This window comes from Epargyreus clarus, unplaced genomic scaffold, assembly GCF_041222505.1.
Source record: "Epargyreus clarus isolate Ecla_fem2 unplaced genomic scaffold, WU_Ecla_fem_2.2 ptg000010l, whole genome shotgun sequence".
Lineage (NCBI taxonomy): Eukaryota > Metazoa > Arthropoda > Insecta > Lepidoptera > Hesperiidae > Epargyreus > Epargyreus clarus.
Window position 1 is genome coordinate 10,015,001 of NW_027332218.1, and position 20,131 is coordinate 10,035,131.

Here is a 20,131-nt window from a genome sequence, read left to right on the forward strand (position 1 = left end):
TTTCCCGTTTAAAAATGATTTCATCTGTTTATTATTTTTCTAAACAATACGTAAGACGTTAATGTAGAATCTGTTTAAAATTAATTAGGTAGGTAGGTATCGTTCATAGACAATGACGTAAAATGCGATGATTTACATAAACAATGGTTAAGTTACAATAAATGTAAAGTACCTACTTGTGTATATTTATATTTTAATGAATAGTCTAGTGCGGATTAATTATCAGCGGAGCAAGAATTAAGTATTTACAATTACTATGATTTTTAGGAACTTCAAAAGCTTAAACGGTGTTTACAATTGTAACCATAGTCTTTAAACTTTATGATTTTTAATTTTTAGACCTGTTTTATTCACTACTCTTATGGAGCAGTTGCCACAACGAAATAGGTATTCAACCATGCAGAGTCATCAAGATATTTAATCCGGCTCCATACATATGTCTCCTTCAGGTATCCATGGCACCTCGTATCACCCATATCATATCCAAATCACTTACCACCCTTTCCATCTTTCCAGGTGGTGTTAATGCTGTGTAGGCTCCGACCACAGTACTCCTTCTCGCACAGCCGGAAGTCACCACCGTCGTTACTAGGGATGGTGGCGCTCGCCATCGCGCTACCACCACCATCAGTCCACGAGATCAGATTGGAGTCTGATATGTTCGTCACCAGGATCAACTTCGACTTTAGGATAGCGCATTGTGAACCCAGGTATTAAATTATGCATTGTATACGAGCGATACACAAGCGATAGTCCTTAGGTTCAGTCGCTTGAGACAAGGATGAATGCTTGATAAAGGAAGGAGGATATTGTCGACGGCCCTTAACATCAATAACTCGTGATAGTCTGCGACCAGCGGTGGTCTTTGGTTGCCACCGCTGGTCGCAATGGTCATCTGTAATCAATTTCGTATAGAATTCGGTGTGCTTGAAATCAACCACAATTGTGTTGTTATTTTCAAGGATTAGAATGGAATGTCTCAATGAAATGAAGCTCATTAAATAAATAAATAAATAAATAAATAAGCTCAATAATCAAATCAGGGTACAGGAGTGCTACCCACTCTGCTGTTATAGCAGAATCACTGCAATCTTATGATCCGACTGCCCAGAGAGTAATGTATTTTTAGCTTGCCTACCCACTATGTCTCATTTTTAGTCACGTCCCAAACTGCTTGACGGATGTAAACATCTTTGTTGTGTTGTATACAATAGGTATATTATTTGTTTAATTGTTCATACTAACTTGATTCTTCTTAATCCCAGCAGGGTATCAGAGTTACTAGGGTACACGGCAGACGAGCTGACGGGGAAGAATCTGTACGCGCTGTGCCATGGGGAAGACGCGAACAAACTTAGGAAATGTCACGTAGATTGTAAGTATACATAGTAATATTTGTAGAAAACCATATAGGTAGGTAGGTACGTAACTAGTAGATACTTCAATATTGAAATGATTAAGAGCATCTAATGATACGTGCTCATTGGTCATTGCCAACAATGTCTATGATCAATCCCAAATAGAATCGGCCTCATACCGAAAGACTAGATATCACAGAGATTTTTGCGCAGGACTACGTTGGATTGTCTAATGAATAACTACTTCATAAACGAAGAATAAGCGATGGTGATATACATCTGTTATTTATAACCAATTTATCCATTTTTTGTTTATGTCTAGTTTAAAGGAATTGTCAAATGTTGATCTTTAGTAGGCAAAACATTGGACAGGTTGATGAATAACGGGCGATAAACTACTACCTAATAAATAACACGCTACAATGATGCAAAATATGAATCATGTCAGCGATGACAGTTACAAACCGAATAAGCTTCAATTATCCTTACATATCGATTTAATCGATTGTTTTCGATCACTCGGTGTCCACCCATGACCCACTATGTGCGGTGAAATCCATCGGTGGCAAATGTCGTAACTCCAATTCGTATTCAGTTTGTGGCTTATAGAAATCCATGTCAAGACAACAGTTGGAACCAAGGCGACGAGGAAAATATATGAGATCGAAGTTCGAACCATCGAGATTTTGTGGAGCGAAACGGCTGAAGCCGGATGTTTTTGTTATGGCTCAAGTTCAATTAGATTAACTGGAGAAGTTCATTAAAGCCGTTATGTTGCGATATTTTTGTTTTTTTACAAGCTTTTTAGAACAGAAATCTAAATTCGCCATTTCATTTAGGTAGGTACGTGTAAATCGCTAAGGATCAAACCCTTTCAGTCAAATCGATGTACTTTGCTCTAGATCACTTTGTGTTAAAACATCAGTTATCAATGATTGAAGGATATTTGGTATAAAAAAGATTACAGCAACGTACAAGAACTTACGTAGCAGTTACTCATAGGCAATAGGTATAACAAATGGCAGACATATACACAGATACCTACTTAAAACAAAAACTTCCGCTTCTAAATTACAAAAGATTGATCACTGATTCATTATTTTCCTAATACTCATTTGGAATATCCGTATTCATCCATCACACATACGTCGTTTCATACCACAGAAAATAATCAGTGCATGTAGGTATAAACGACTCATTTTTTGGCTAAACTGCGGTGTCATGACCAAATTTGTATGCAAAGTCTACTAAGATTTTGTGATCCTAGATTCGGAAAAAAACTACGTACGGTTAGGTAGGTACATAATTATTTTATTTAACAAAGGGGAAAACGCCGAAACATCTCCATCCAAGCCCAGACAGTAGGCGATATCCTTAGATGAGAAAAATACATAGATTGATCATTCCTAACAAGAAAGTGTAAACAGTTTTGAGAATTGACATTGTTGTGTAAATAAAGTTTTGCCATGGTTTCGTGCTAAAATTCTCCTAAAATGTTTGAAATACTGATTTAATTATTACGTAAATTACCTAGTATTAGTTATTAGTACGTAGGTACATTTTCTCTAAAAAAAAATTATTTGTCAAGAGTTCAAAACATAACTGTCAAATCAGCCTTTTGGGGCTTCATCCAATTTCAAAGCGGTGAAGTATCTTTCTATTTTACTTATCAAAGGCGATATCATTATTTTCCGTGGTATTCGTCACAAGAATACAATTTAGGCCTAGCGCCATACCGAGTCGGTTGTGATTTGAATAATAATAACTCTTGCCATCATTTCGTTTCCTTTCCCTGACTGTACGTGGGAAATGTCGGCCTTAATGTCCTCAGGATGGCTTGCGACTTGATTCGTTGTTTCTTTTACCGACGGGTTTAGTTGGACTCTAAAATTCAATTCGATGTTTATTTATATACATTTCAAGGGTTTATTGAGGATTTTTATAAATGTTGTTAGTGGATTTTGTTACTTTGGTACATTGTACAACTTTCTTTGTCTTTTTAATCTTTCTGCGATACGATACGCAGTATACCTACAGTTTTCGGTAATAATGCATTTCTTACCACTTACGCAATTACCTAAGTTTATGATTTATTAAAATTTGCGAATTTTATTAATGTTATTGAACTTTGAATAGTTCTTACTAAAGTTCCCTTCTGCAACGTACAAATATGACAATATTCTGTTTTCTTTTTTTCATTACCAAAAAATTCTGAATCATTGTCACGTCTTACTCAATTACGTTTGAAATTGTCCGGTTCATCAGCTGACTCGTTGGTTTTAGTGGTTTATTCATGAGATTTACAAATAGGGGTTGAATCACACATAACACTAAACTGAAAATGAAGGACATCTTGCGTAACAGTTACTACCGAACTGAACAAGATGGCGGCCGTATTGTTACTCGAATCACGATTATTGGACGTCATACAGTAAACTTTTTCACTGGCACCTGAGTACTTGATAGCTTTACGAGACCATTAATTTGAATTTAAAATGCACAATGTCTATACAAATGCCGGTCAAATGTGGTCAATCCGGGAGTAGAATAACAATCGTCGGTATTTACATAAACCTCCGGGTGTTTGCTAGAAAGCGGGTAATTTGGTTACAACCGTAAACGCGGGTAGGATGCCTAATGTACATACCTACTACATTCGATCGTATAATATCAAAATTTGTCTGAGGCAATAAAATTAGATTAGTACTTAAAAGTTCCGGCATTGTGGCCCCGCGCGGAATTTTAAGTTGTTTTTCGAAACATTTCACGTCAGATAAAGACATTACCAGAAGGATGTTGTTAATGTTAATATAATTTCAAATTTATATGTACGTATGATATATTTTGATGTTCTTTTTTCCTTTTATTACTGCTCATTGACGACAATTTATAATAAAAACCCTTGATTGATTCATTTGTAGTCAAATGACAAACCATGAATTGCTGTAAATATATCTAAATTTATTCAAATTTTGATTTAGCAATACCAATACATTTGGTTTAGTTTAAAAGTCTTTAATTTAGTTAGGTAAGTAATTATATTGAGTCGGTATTACCGACTAAAGATTATCATCAAACCATTATTGTCCCACTGCTGGGCACGGGTCTCCTCTCATAATGAGAAGGATTAGACCATAGTCCACCGCGCTGGCCAAGTGCGTATTGGTAGACTTCACATACCTTAGAGACTAAATCTCTTAGGTATGCAGGTTTCCTCACGATGTTATCGTTCACCGTTTTAGCAATTGATAATAAATTTCTAATAAGCACTTAATTTCGAAAAAATCAGAGGCGGGTGCCTGGGATTTGAACCTCGGACCCCTCGATCGAGAGGCCGAGTTTCTTAACCACTAGGTTTTCACTGCCGACTACAGATATCTGCAAACTTTTTAGTACATTTCAAGTTCAGCTACCTACTTACATACTATTGAACACAAAATATTAATTATGAATAAAATATATTTAAACTTTTCAAATAAAGTTCGGCGCTCAAAATATATTAATTTTGACCGCTTAATAAAGCGCTATTAAAAATTCAAAATTTCGAGAAAATTCCATTAATTGTCACGCTGTTTAAGGAATTTACCAACACGGCGACACAACAACGATTAGGCAGTCAGCAGACACTTACGAGTTTCACTTTTTGGCGCAACTCCAAGTGCATAGCTAATTATCGAAGGCACCGGTCACAATACACAATAAAACAACAAAACCAAAAACCGAGTCAGTCCTAATGACTCACGTACAACAATACACGTGTTGATCGCAATGTCATTTGTGTTTGAATATAATACCTACGGCTATCGACTTATTAGAAAAATAAGCTGCCGATTTGAATAATACCGTCATCAGGCCGATTTGAACGCTAATTCAAGGTCACTCGTCCTTTGTCTAACCTAAGGTTTGTTGATGCAACCATGATATAGTCTATCGATAAAATTAATTGCATATTAATGCCTACGAATAAGTCATGTTTAACATAGGTTCTCTACCTTCCTTTAATAGGAAGCAAAATTATTAGTTTTGCAATCGTACGAACCTCAGTAATAGTGTGGTAAAATAGTTTATTCCTGAATACGATGAAATTACCAAGCGGTATAAAGTTTCAACCATATTCTAGATGTAGCATATCCTTTTTGGAAACACCAACTGCTATAAATTTGAGATACAGAAAACTTACTTACAGAATACTTACAGAAAATCTTTTCGTAATATTGTCAGTAACATTGATGAAAAAAATACTATCCACAGCACAGACCTGTATTTGTTTTGTACCCAATCTGTGATCCACTGTCATCATCAATGACGGTAGAAGAAAAAACATACCAACGAAATACGAATAAGTTTATTCAGTAATTCCGTAAATTAACTAAATTCAATTTTTATTGTTTCAGTAATGAACAAAGGCCAGGTCCTAACACACTACTACAGGCTGATGAACAAACTGGGTGGTTACACCTGGATGCAGACCTGTGCCACCGTCGTCTGCTCCTCGAAGAATGCTGAAGAACAGAACATAATTTGCGTCAACTATGTTATCAGGTAAAAACTGAACTAATGATTGTAAAACAACAATCACATGCAATTTAATCATTCCATCCTCCAGCAGTGGTCATAAAACTGATTGACCTAGATGATCCCCGAAAAAGGACGTTTATACCGTCATAGATTGTCTGTGGGATGATCAGCGCAATAAATAAAGGGAGCGTTATTCTAGAACAGTCATTAATATACTTATTTTATTTTTTACAGTGGTCGGGAGTATCCAAACACTGTTATGGATTGCTGTCAACTCGAAGAGAGTGTACAAGGAGTAAAACGAGAAGAGACAACAGGAGATCCAGAGAATGGTCCGCCTGATGCTGACACATCTGGTGGTCCCCCTCCGCCACCTCGACACAACGCAGAGAGAACTGAACCCCCAAGCAACACCGATTCAGCATCCTCAGCGCCAGTAGCATCCTCAGATGGTACTCATCTGACAAGACTAAACGACACCCAACCAATACCCTTAAACACCAACAACGAGAGGACTTCTCCAATGCCTGCGAGAAGACTAAAGAAACGAAAGCACACAACGGACTGCGAGGAAGATCCAGATAGGGATGAAGAAAGACGAAAGAGTTCTTCAAACCCTGGAGCTGCCATATCCCCCGCTGAACGGGACATGTCCAAAACAAACTTAGCCATCCCTGAGGGAACCACAGACGCGACATCTGTTAGAGACTTAGAAAATGCTATGTCCAAGCATTTGCCCTCATTGGACGGGAAAGAAATTGCGCATCGACCAACGGACTTTTCTACAGACGCTTTACTAAAGCAACAGCAGCAAAAATCAACAATACAATGGATCGGGACTCAGAATCATCACTTGAACCATTTGAACAGACAGATACCCGGTAATCATACGTCAACGCCTGCGTCAGCGTTGTTGAGACAGTTGTACGCAAATAGAGAAAGTGTCATCAGAAGTAACTTCCTAGGAGATGGAAGAAGTGGCTATTACTCCAATGACGGACAATCTGGTCCGTTACCGACTCCACCGGGCAGCGAGGGCTCTGGTTACAGTGAGCAACTAGGTCACAAAGGAACTGATATTGGTTCTTTAGCTTATGGAGGATACGCTGATTACCATTCAGCGATGACGCCTCCTGGGTCAGTATCCCCGAGAGACAAGCAGCAGTACGCATTGTCGTATGACAATAGCGCTTATTCGGAAGCGATAAGGCATTCGTACTTGGGTGAAGCGCCATTGCCACTAAAACCACAGGCGTATTCAGCGGTTCCCGGCGCTCTGGACTACGCGTCTTCGTTGGACCAGTCCCAGTTTTTCCATCCACCATCCACCTTCCATCTCTATCATCCACAGCCGCATTCAGCGCACGCGCCACATTCCCATCAAACCGTAGATAAGTCAGCTCCACCAAATACTAACTGGTATTCCGCCAGTTCATAGCCACGATTTTAAGTGAGGATTTGAAATCGCCTATGAATTTGACGACTGGCGTCCAACTTTTGTTATTTCTTGTATTTCGTTGTTATTCTACTCGGTGCATTTATATTATTGTTACATTAGAGACGCATACTGGGTCTGGCAGATTGCCTGAATTAATATAAATAATGGGCTCAAATTCTTAGATCGTAAGGAATCATTTTCCCAACTAACATTTGGTATACGGATGAAGACTTTGAATAGCTATAGTGACATTCACTGCATTTAAATTGGAAAATTACCGTTTTTGAACTTTTTTGTAACCGTAAAAGTACCGTTTTTGTACAGAATATGTGCCAAACATTTGGTGCTTACGGCATTTGGTCGACATGTTTAAGTTTAGCAAATAATTGAGACGATGCAACCATAATATATAACAGTAAATATAAAATTGAATGAAAGAAAGTAAGACAGAATTACAGAAACTGTGTAACCTTTATAATAACATTCCACGTTTTCTATTTGTACGACTGATCGTGTAATGTAAGGGATCCTTCAAGCCGTCTGTACAGATGGCGCTGTATGTGCCAAATGGTTAATAAATTGAACCGAAGATTTTTCTTAAGAAAAATTATGCATATTTGTATTCTCAAATAACAAATACAGCATTTGCGCCGCTGGCACCTATCCCTCGATTTAAGTACAGATAAAAATATACGAAATAAGGTTTCTTTGGCAGACTTCAACTTAAAAACCTAACATACACTTATTATGTACAAATAAATATAATTCCATACATCTTACACAATACATTCCATTATACAATTTTACCAGTAAATATTGCGTTCTACAAACTTATAATAAGCTGTGACCGTTTAGCTATCTACATAGCTTTTTGCATATCATTTTGATGTTTTAGTGTAAGCTTTCTGTAAATTATTGTAAAATAATACACGACTGTATTTAGAATAAGCTCTTTATTCTTGTAAATTATAGATTAAGTACTGTATATTAATCTAATTATTCGAAATAAGATTTCATTGTAAATATTTTTTGCTAGTTACGACTTTGAATGCTCAGTTTTTGTTATACATTCCGAAAATATTTGGTTGTTATAAGTGTTTCATTTTATGTATTATTTGAGTATGGTATAAATGAGTTTAGGAATCTATATGAAGATTTTTACCTAAGATTCTTTATAATGACTCGAAGTTAGGAGTAAATTTAATATTTGGCCGTTGAAAATGATGTTTACTTTGTTACAATTCAGTGAAATGGGGTGTAAATAAACCTGTCAAATTTAAAGTCAAATATAAAAATTACTAGAATTGCGTCTCTCAAACTAAATAATGGCGCAACTGTTTTTTCTTTTTGTTTGTATTTTTACTTATGCCCTTTTTACTGAACACTCATTTAGTTCATGACAAATTGTTATTGTTTTTAGCGAAATACTCAAACATTCCAATTTAAAAATGCATTTTAGTTGAAATATTATTGGAAACTTAATTTTATTAAACGAATTAGAATTACGGAGATAAATTAAATCTATTTATGGTACTGTACTGTGCAATATGAATAAAAATGTTTTCATTTTGATTTTAATGGCTTCGTTGATGTATCGTAATATAAGATAATTATCATTAAAATTGTAATAAAGTTGTAATTAATATAATTAAATTGGGAATAGGCTTACGACGCGATTACCTGTTACGTTTTTTTTTTTAAATTTTGAACTGAAGTCTTTCAAAATTCAGATTTTTTATTTTAATCGAAGACATGAAAATGAAGAAGTTTTATTTCTCCAAATTAAATAATTAAGAATTTTCTTACGTATTGTTTCATTTCCATCAAATTAATTAGTGTCAAAAGTTTATTACTAAATACACAAAACACGACAAATTTCACAAAAAATAAATTCTCATATTAACAGAATTACTATATTTATATTTTAATATCAATTTAAAAATATAAATCATATATGTATTTAAATCTTCTTCATACACAACAATATAACATAATAGGTACATCATCATTACACTGAAGTTAATGATTATGACATATTTTAAAGTTACACTTGTTACGCTGTTTGTCCACCAACCACCGATACCGAGCCGATACCGATAATGAATGACGGCGCCGAAGTAGCGTACATACATTTACTATACCCGAGCACCGTCATCCCGGCCGCCGATATTCCAGTCACCACTAGATCGGCACCGAGTTTTTGACGGGACGATGTGCCGGCAATGTAAAACACATTGGAACATGTCCATACACTGCCGACACACGAGTGACAGCTGGAACAAAATAAACCGCCGATATCGGTCGCAATGGACAAACTATCGCCGTCACGACATAATTAAAATCGGACCGAAATAATCTCGTTCTCGGTATCGGCTCGGTGACGGTGCAGTGGACAAACAGTCTTACGGTTCGTTTGGATAAAATGATGAGTGTTTTTTACAAAACTGTCAGATTTTAGTCAACACCATGTCGCATCAATTATTTGCATTTATTATACTCTAGAAAAAAATATCACGATATCATTTTAAAAAGAAGTTACTGGTAGTAGTGGTAGTAGTGGTACCTACTGGTAGTCCTTCATAAGGGAAGTCTTTTAAGATGGCTAATCCAAACTAAATGAATTTAAGTTTTTACTTATTAGTAACATTTTTATTTAGAAATATATTTTATGGTTATTTAAGTATATTTCGTTAAAATTACCTGAAAAATATGAAATAACTTGAACAAATAGAAATATCGTAGAAGTCCTCCTCCTTCGTTCGTTCGCTCACAGCTGAGCATCGTGATGAGCCGCCTGTCTTTTTTATACGAGCTCTCGTTGTTAGCGGGTTTTCTTGTGATGTATCCGAAATATGTTAAGATTCGCTGGAGGCATATCGTAGAGAGCCTTTTTTTCACTTTGAGTTCATGGAGTATGGAGATATTGGTCCGGAAAGCTGGCCAAGGAATGCGTAGCATTCGATAGCACCACGTTTCGAAAGCATCCACTCGTGTCCTGTCTGCTGCTTTCAGGGTCCAGGACTCAGCGCCATACAGAAGGATCGGGAATACCAGAGTCACTACTTACACAGAGTTGCTACGTACATTTTTGTTAACACGCTTTTTTTGAGTATGTTTCGGTCTTTTCATATTTTGTCCAGTTGGCTCGTATATCGTAGGTACATACTGTTAAATAAAAAAGTCTCCCCGCTCTGAAACGTAAATTATAAAAAAGTAATCAACTATATTAAAACGAAGTTGTGTCACAGTAGATCCTTACTGTGGCTGTGTGGACTCTCTATCTTTGCCTATTTTAAGTATTTTAACGCGACTATCAAGTGTTTGCAAAAATGTTTCCTTCCCATTTAGAGGAGGTCGTTTTCTAGAGATTCGTATCATTAGGCATCTCTTTTACTCTAATCGTGTGCAAATAAGTGGAAGCGAGACGTAAATACAAAACACAGTTGGGTCTGGGTCTTTATTTTGTATCTCATTCGCACTTTAGCGTTCGGGTAAGACAAAATATTACGCGAATAAGGAATGGACTATACTGCCCTGCCATCTATTGAAAAACTCAAGTACTTTTTTATTCAATGGTTATCGTGTTGCTTTTTTACGGTAAAAAAAGATGTCACTGTAATAGTATAACTTCAAATAAAGTAGTCCAAAAATTACGACAATGATGCTGATATTTAATAAGTTTTGAAATTATCCGTATTATATTAAAGTTATCAATGAAAACAATATTACTCAATTTTTTTTTTATGTAGTACAGGTAAATACAATTAAGTACGTTTCTAGATATGAGGTCGACAGACTGTTGATATGAATTTATTATTTTGTCTTTTGTGCAAATTATAAATTAATATTATTATTTAAATGGTTGGTTAACCAAAGTAGTATAACTTCTTACATGCATACATACACGCTTGTTATGATTTTTTTTATTAAATATACAATTGGCAGTCCACATGAGAATGTATTTAATGTTAAGCGCGTAGTGCAACCCACGAAAATGCTGAAATTACTTTAGTTAATTACAGATGTCTCTCAGAGGTAATTACTAATTAGGATTTATTTACAACCACAGACATTAAGCGTGCCAAGCACGTAACGTGGCAGACAAAAGTACTATCCATTGCGCTTATATTGGCGTTACAGCGGCTGTAATTGCAAGTGTGTGATTGCAGAAGTATATTTTTTGCAATCGTAAATTACTAGTGTTATATTTAGTGCAATTACGTCATTCTCTTACATTCATGAACTTAAATGAACACATACAATTAAAAACTCCTTACTTTAACTTTTTATTATAATATTACAAACTTATACAAACTTATTAAATATAAAATAAATGGACGGAACATCATGGAAAAGTAAATAATAAATTAAATACAAAAGATATGGTGTAAAATTGTAAAAATCATGAGATACTAATATAAAACATATCAATAACGTTTTATTTAAACATTTTATAAATATTGATTAAATTAGGATTGAAACTTGATTAAATTCAACTTTTCATATAGTCACAATACACTATTAGACATTTACTTTAATTCATAAAAAGTTTTGTAACAAATATAATACTTAAAATGGACGGAAAAAACAGTACATTGTAAAATACAAAATATTATACTACTACATACTAAAATTAGGCACTTTGTCATACTAGAAATACTTATTAACACTAAATTGAGTCACAAATTGATTTATATTAAAAAAGTTCTAAAAACAAACTTTTTTCGTATTCTTTTCAGAAAACTTACATTTGATACCAATATCATAGTGGTGTTTAAAAATAATTTCCTTATTTTTCCTTTACTTCATAAAAATACAATACACATAGGGAAAACTGGTAAAATTCATACACCTATTAATAACTTTTATGCAGTGCGGTTTCGTCATGATATCCTTCTCTATTAAAGTAGGTTATAATTGACTTTTAAATTTAAATATACTGCTATAAATAGTGAAGAAATAGGACATTTTCTTTTATTTCCCATATCATAGTGTTGTTTAAAAATAATTTCCTTATTTTTCCTTGACTTCATACAAAATACTGGGTACTAGAACTGGGTAATATAAACTTAGTTTTTAGTACATAATAAATCTTAAATACATAAATGTTCAGATCATATATAATAAGAATTAAAAAGTGAAGGCATATCGTTTGTACAATTAATAAGGACCATAGGAATAAATGCATTTTATATATAGGAGAAATACTATCAAATAAAAAAACATAAGATTTGAGGTGGACGGTTAAGAGATACAACAAAATACTAATATTACTAATATGTTACCAATATAGTGATATAAATCATCTCTTCTTATTAACATTCTCTTAATAACAATACATTATGTTGTTTCTTTAAATCAAGAAGTCGAAAAACATACATAAAAGTCATTTACCGATTTACTATCCAATAAAGCCATAAGTCAAATTTGTGAAATTCTAAATATAAGTCTTGGTCACTTTATGATAATTAACTTGAAATCAATTTAAAACTATTGAGTTAAGTTTTAAAAAAGTAATGTGAAATATAATAATAATTCCAATTTCATTCCTTATTGGCAGAATTTTCAATATCAATATTCGATCAATATTTCTATATTCGGTGACTGCATTTCAAGTATTATTTGGTATTGTGAGAATACACATAACCAGCAGTAGATCTGAAAATAAAATAAATATTTAAATCAGAATATGAAGAGTGTGGTATATCCGCGCGAAACTGCTAGTCCGCTCTGAACATAGAAATGAGTCGCGTCGCCATAGCAAATTCTATGACTATAACCTGCTCGCAACAACTTCAGAGCGGAATAGCAGTTTTGCGCGGAATATAGCAGAGATTGTGTGACAATATGACTCGTAAAATTTGTTTACAGAGAATTTGTTTCTTTCTCGAAATGTATATTTTCGTTTAGTGTCTTTTTTTATAATACTAGCTGACCCAGCAAACTTTGTATTGCCATATAAATAAAAAAAAATTAGGGTTGTACTACCCCTAACATTTAGGGGGATGAAAAATAGATGTTGGCCGATTCTCATAGATACCGGATAAGCACAAAAAATTTCATCAAAATCGGTCAAGCCGTTTCGGAGGAGTATGGCAACGAAAACTGTGACACGAGAATTTTATATATTAGATGGAGTAGCAAACGAGCATGCAGTCCACCTGATGGTACGGTATGGTATAAGTGGCTCCTGCCGCCCATGGACATCTGTAATCAACCTAGGATTAGATATTCCTGAGGTCGCTGGAACGCCTTGGAAAAGTCTGTCTCCCTTACCACACCCTTCAAACCAGAACACAGCAGCGCCTAACACTGCTGTTATTAGGTAGAAATAGGTGTGGCGGTGGTGCCGCCGGAGTCGAACCACAAAGGGTTCTACCACCTTCAAAAATTTCTCTCTCTCTGATATTTATGTTTCTCTCTCTCTGATGTGTCTAATGTGTTTCTGATGTGTTTAAAATTTAGGCCCCACTCATATCGTCATATTTTTTTATACGTTGACGTGTTTACGGGGTCGTTTTGAAGAAGATATAAATACGTTCATACCCATACTATAGATTGTAATTTTTTGGGCCACGCCCAGTTTTTGACATGTTACATATGTATAGACATTATGTGTTTATTATGTGCGTCGCTCCCGTGACTATATTAAATATTATTTTTGTAAATGAAATATTAGGCTCAAATTGTAAACTGTTGCGGCATATTATTATGTTGGAGCAGTCACAATACAAGTTTTATATGAAGAGGATTGGTTTAACATTTTCTGCGTGAAAGTCTTAATGGTAGCCATTAACGGTACTAAAAACAGATATATAGACCCGGGATCGAATCTGGTACCCTCAGCATGTCAGAAGTGCATGAACACAGCTCAGCCACCTGGTACGTCAATAGGCTACATAGTGTTGTCCCTGTAGTACCGGGACCAGAATAGGGCTACGGTATCCCCTGCCTGTCGTAAGAGGAGACTAAAAGGGGCTTCCGGGGTGGCGGGCGGCAAGAGTGGGAGCTCGAACCGTCCAGCAAGTAACCCCGGGTAGGACGGATGGTTCCCATAGCGCCTCGGTCTTATTACCTGCAACGCTAAGGCCTATTCCGCGTATTTTCGCGACAACGCGTGCCACCCCTAATTCGGCCAGCCTCGCCGTCCTCTCAAAAGACTCACCCTCGGCCAGTACGAGAGTGTCGTCGGCGTAGCAGATAACGCTCACACCTCTAGGGAGCTCCGTCCGCAGTACGACATCGTATGCGAGATTCCACAGGAGTGGCCCCAAGACCGACTCCTGCGGAACCCCGCACACGACACGCCTCTCCCCGACACTCCCGTAACGGCCCGGATAGCTGATACTCCGGTTCGACAGATAGGCCGTCAACACTTCCCGCAAATAGGGAGGCACCTGATGGTATACGAGGGCCTCCCTTATCGCTTTCCAGGGCAGAGTGTTGAAAGCGTTCACAATATCTAGGCTTATACCCAGAACCACTCTGCCACTGGATACGGCCTGCTCTGTGACTGCGCGAACACGGAGTATAGCATCGACAGTCGAGCGTTCCTTTCGGAAGCCATACTGACTGTCGGATAGATCCGGACCGCTGCACGCCAAATGTCCGCTGATACGAGTGGAAATAATCCGCTCAAAAAGCTTTCCCACTTCGTTCAGCAGACATATCGGCCTGTAAGCCGAGGATGAGTCTGAAGGTCTGCCCGGTTTGTGGAGGAGCACCAACTTCGCCTGCCTCCATTCCGCTGGGAAGCGACCAGCACGTAGACAGTCAGTGAACAGAGACCGCAATTTCTCCCCGAAGACAGTCAGCGCCAACACCCAGGCCCGACCCGGGATCCCATCAGGGCCTGGTGCGGTGTTTCGCGCTGCCAACCGTTTCACGGCCCACTCTAATTCTGTTTCACTGACTGCCAACTCCTCCGTCCACTCGGGCAGCACCGACGGTCCCATCGCGACATCAGGGCTATCCAGAGTGAAAGGAAACATGTTTCCCATAATCCCATAATACCAACACTCTCTATGTTACTATGAAATTTTACTTTTCTATATTCTGGCAGGTTAAAAAATGGATACTCACATTGTATGCCATCCAGAGTAAGTCCACCAGGGCAGCAAATGTGGCATCCAACTGGAATTATAACAGTTACCACATATTATTATAACACACACAACTTTATATTACTAAATAGTTGCTTTCATGCACAATTCTGCATATAATGACATCATTCCTGGTTTTTATCATAAGACAATAGTCCTTCAGCCTTTGTGGAGGCATTATTGATGATTAAAAAATTTTATTCAATTGAATTAAATTCAAATCCAATTCAAATGTAATTTATTCAGAATTGATTCATATACAATACTTTTTGAAAGTCAACAAACTACCACCTCTTTGGAAGGTGTTTTGCTATGGAGAAGAAGCGGCGCAAGAAACTCAAGGCGCAAGCTTACCACTAAAGCACCGGTATAATGCTCCGAGCCCTCTATAAGTGTTATTTCACCACATTGACCTAGGGAAATCTGGTCAATTTCATACACCTATGATAACTTTCATGCAGTGAGGTTTTGTCATGATATCCTGCACTATTAAAGAAGGTTATAATTGATTTTTATATTAAATTTACTGCTATAAATAGAGAAGAAATAGCATTTTCTTTTATTTCCTAAGATTGAAATAAGCAAAAAAACATACAGTATATCTAATGGTTAATTAACACTGCTGCCCATGAAGCATGTGAAGCTGATCACAAATGCACTCCATTCCTGATGACTAAGTTAGTCCTCTCAAATTCAGGTTAGCCAGTGCAATTTATAGTACTTACATAGATATAGTAACCTCCAATCAACCACAAGCCAAACAATAGTTGGAAGACTATTATAAGGCCCATTGTTATGAGCCAGGGCAGCAGCAACCCACGCATCCATATGTTGATTCCCACAAGCTGAAAATACAATAATAGTGGATTATGATCAAAATACACTACTTTTACTATTAACAAACATAGATGTGACAGAATACTTTGTGATTCGACTCCGACACCTATTTCTGTCTAATGACAGCAGTGTTAAATGTTGCTGTGTTCTGATTTGAAGGGTGTGGTAACGGATACATAATTTTCCAAGGCATTCCAACTTACTCCACAGGGTTAGCGACCCTGGCCAACCATAGATAGCATAATAATAGTTATACCATAACATTATTATGACAATATTATAAATAAGAAATATAGTAAGTAAATTATTTACCATTAATATTGATGATACGATGAGAGTGATGAAAATAATGATGAAGATCACGCCAAACACTTGAAGAGCTGAAAATAGATGAAGATTTTTTTGTATATATGACAATTGGTTACAAGTGTATTACAACAATAAATCTTGTGTCATATGATAAAATAAACAATAATGTTTGGGTGATTTACATAGTATCAAATAATAACAAAATAGTATTCTCCTATATGTGTACTAACATAATTATATTGACTGTACATAATTATATCTACTAATTATTGTATAATAAATATGTCTCCTACTGCTACAAGATCGGCAATATCCAAGATATTAATGAGGACTTTGTCAACAATACGTGATTGTGTGGTAAGGGAGACATACTTTTTCGAGGCGTTCCAACTTAGTCCTCAGGGGTAGCAGCGCATCTGTGGTCGACCTCAGGTAGGGATATCTAGTCCTATCTGGGGTTGATTACAGATGTCCATGGGCGGCAGTAGCCACTTACCATCAGGTGGACTGCATTCTCGTTTGCTACTCCTATATTATAAAAAAAAAAAAAACATACAATGCTATACCTATTTCTGCCTTATAATAGCAGTGTCAAGCACTGATATGTTCTAGTTTGAGAGCATTGTAAGGGTAATTACAGCTTTGTCTACAAAGGTAGCAACACTAGGAACTTCAACAGCGAAGATAGTTTTAAGTTAGTCCATATGTGGAATCCAGTGGTTAGTTTATGCAAGTCACAAATAGTACAAAGTACGGTAAATAAGGATACTGTTAGTGTTGTGTGTTGTGATATGGAACCTAGAAAAGAAAAACGATCTAGACGTGGGGTAGATAGATTAATCTACCACTAGTACTTGTCAACGGTTTCTCCCTGCCACCACAGTCACGATCCATGCATCTGAGTCGAAATATCGGCAATAAAAAACACATATCATGAGTACCCGTTACATAATAAAAAGTTTCATTAGGAACTGTAGTTGTTTACAGATTTCTTTGGAATCTTTGGGTAGCAGTGTCCTTAGTAAGGTCAATGCTACTGAGTTTAGAGAATCTTATGCTCAATTACTACTTCTATATCATAAAAAAAGGAAAACTATTTGTTTCATACTTACGTTGGTCACTAGACCTCAAAAATTTATTTTAATTTTTAGGTAACTTCGTACTAAAAACCAGTTACTCACATCCCCTCACGTCAGCTTCAAACAGCGGGTTCCAGAGCTGAGTGGAGTCTCCACCAGCCATCTGGTACGATATGAACGTGATGAGCACCACGCTCATCGCAGCGGAGTACGCCGCGACCGCTCGGCTGCCAGTCTTCACGTTCGACGACCAGATGCATGGTGACCAACACGATTCTAGCACTGGCATTTTGTATCACTACTATCTTAGGGAATATAACGTCTTTAATTCACGTTTGGACGATTCGTGCTCTGAAAAAGTTATTACAAACAAAGTTTTGTTAGTAAGTACCTAAAGCCACACCTTGAATAACTGTTGTATTTGAAAGTCTGTTTTATATGTGTAGTTGTGTACCACTGTTGGATTTATGACTAAAAGTTACTCACAGAAGTTAAACGTAAGAAATTAATAGCTTTTGTGTTGAGTTTATTCATGTAAAAATATAAATTAAGCGAATATTGTAATAATTCAGTTCGTATTGTAACCGTAAACAACTTGACATGACAACTCGACTGACATACTTGACTTGACAACTTTATCAACTGACATTATTCAACTCACAGATTGTTACTAATTCTAAGATACAGATGGAAAATTATAGATAGGTTATATAACTAAAATTACTTGATCATTCTGTCTATGGAGTTATTACTCTATGAAAATTATTAAGGTCTACTCACAGGTTGGGCGAGTTGTGCCGTACTTATTGTGTTTTTTTTTACAATAAAATAACTTTACTTTTTTGTAGAGATAAAGCTAAGGTCTTTCGCTACAAATGAACAAGCATTTATATTAAACATATTCTGCATAATTAAAAATACTTATTTTTTTATACTTTTAGCAAAACGAATAATATAAAAAAAAATCAAAAATCAAATAACATACATATTATTGTACATATTTAAATAATACTATAATATCTATTACTTTATTTCTCTCCCCCCTTTCTCTTCTCTCCTCCCTTAATACTGATGATCGTGACTCATTTGCTTTATGGCGTCTTTCCAGAGATTGGGATTAGTGGCCTGGTATATCGCCTCGCTTACCGGTATCTTTAGATGGCCCGATACCTGGTCTGACCATCCATTTGGACTGCGTCCTCTGGGTCTCTTGCCCTCCACCTTGCCTGTCACCAGTGGTTTTTCCAGGTTGTTTCTTCGGGCTATTTGACCGAAGTATTTAAGTGCGGTGCAAGCAAATACTTGAAAGACGTTGGGAAAGCTCTAGGTGTAATTATTTTAAAATTGATGCCTTGGTCCCGAAAGCTGTCCATGAGATTCTTAGCATGCGCCGCCAGCACCACATCTCAAATGCGTTCTCTCTTTGTCTGTCTGCTACTTTCAGCGTCCAAGATTCCGATCCGTAGAAGAATATGGAAATGACGAGCGTACGAATTAAGTGAACTTTTATACGCTTAGTAATATTCCTGTACTTCCAGAGCCTGGTAAGGTGGTTCATTGCTGTTTTAGTTTGTTCTAGAACTTTCTAGAAATTTTTGAAATGATCTGTAAGACTACCAAAATGTCTGCACTATTAGTTAGTCTATTAGTAAGTTCTGAAAATGCATTGCATGCTTTATGCGCGAGTTTTTATGAAAATTTCCCCAATAAAAAAAAATATTACTGAGCTTTATGAACTTCATTTTATTATTAAACTTCTTGAACGTTTTTTTTTATTTATTTTTTGGTGATTTTTTTTTTTGCGTTTTTTACCATTAAACATACGATGTATTGTAGCCCGAGCAATGCCAGGTTTCGCTGCTAGTTTGATATAAAAAAAACGTTTCATGCATTAATCAGTTCGGTGAAGGGTGTCCTATACTGGGATCCTCTACTATACTTAATCAATAATTACAACGATTTATTTTTAATCGATTGTCGACTAATTTTTACAGAAGAAAACAAAACAAAATAAACGTAACGACCCGGAGTTTGTGTAACGGCCTCTTGATTCTGAGAATGCGTCAAAACAAATCTTGCACAGTCATTGTTATTGATTTTTTTATTCCAAGCACAATGTTGTCTTGTGGATCGATGTAAATTGATTATGCGAGTCTATTATTGTGTATTTACTGTGTTAGGTAATGTGTACTGTTAAGTTTTACTTGCTGTTTTGCTTGTGTGGATTCAGTATCTTTTTATGTAAGACCTAATGACATAGGTAATACATCTATGGTAGGACCTCTTTGATATTCATAATGCAATATGTATTTACAAAAATAATACAATAAGTTTTTGGTATTCTCCGCAGGGAATCGTTTGATACCAATGTAATGGCAGAGCATGCACAAGAAATATTTGATCATCCTGCACTATCTTCGGGCGTCTGCCATATTAGATGTAAAATGCAAAAAATGGGTAAGCATGTAAAATTTTAGATTAATGAACTGG

At 36.2% G+C, this 20,131-nt stretch overlaps 2 protein-coding genes across 6 annotated transcripts in view; one reads left to right on the plus strand and one right to left on the minus strand.

The window, feature by feature from the left end:
• trh (PAS domain-containing protein trachealess) overlaps positions 1-9,119 on the plus strand; it is a 219,631-nt gene extending 210,512 nt beyond the window's left edge. For 3 of the 5 annotated variants that reach the window (XM_073077436.1, XM_073077434.1, XM_073077438.1), the window contains 4 exons: positions 517-710; positions 1,266-1,375; positions 5,753-5,900; positions 6,111-9,119. In XM_073077436.1, the coding sequence (XP_072933537.1) occupies positions 517-710; positions 1,266-1,375; positions 5,753-5,900; positions 6,111-7,314 (1,656 nt within the window). In that variant the 3' untranslated portion in view covers positions 7,315-9,119. The remainder of the gene's footprint in view (positions 1-516; positions 711-1,265; positions 1,376-5,752; positions 5,901-6,110) is intronic. The other 2 variants (XM_073077435.1, XM_073077437.1) reach the window with 1 other exon arrangement.
• A 2,133-nt stretch (positions 9,120-11,252) lies between these two features.
• On the minus strand, positions 11,253-18,267 carry pasi1 (septate junction component pasiflora 1). The gene is made up of 6 exons (XM_073077439.1): positions 18,128-18,267; positions 17,744-17,992; positions 16,566-16,633; positions 16,142-16,261; positions 15,397-15,447; positions 11,253-12,972 (listed from the first exon to the last, which is right to left on the minus strand). The coding sequence occupies exons 2-6, from the start codon at positions 17,928-17,930 to the stop codon at positions 12,886-12,888; spliced, it is 513 nt and encodes a 170-aa protein (XP_072933540.1). The 5' UTR covers positions 17,931-17,992; positions 18,128-18,267; the 3' UTR covers positions 11,253-12,885.
• Positions 18,268-20,131: the final 1,864 nt, after the last annotated feature.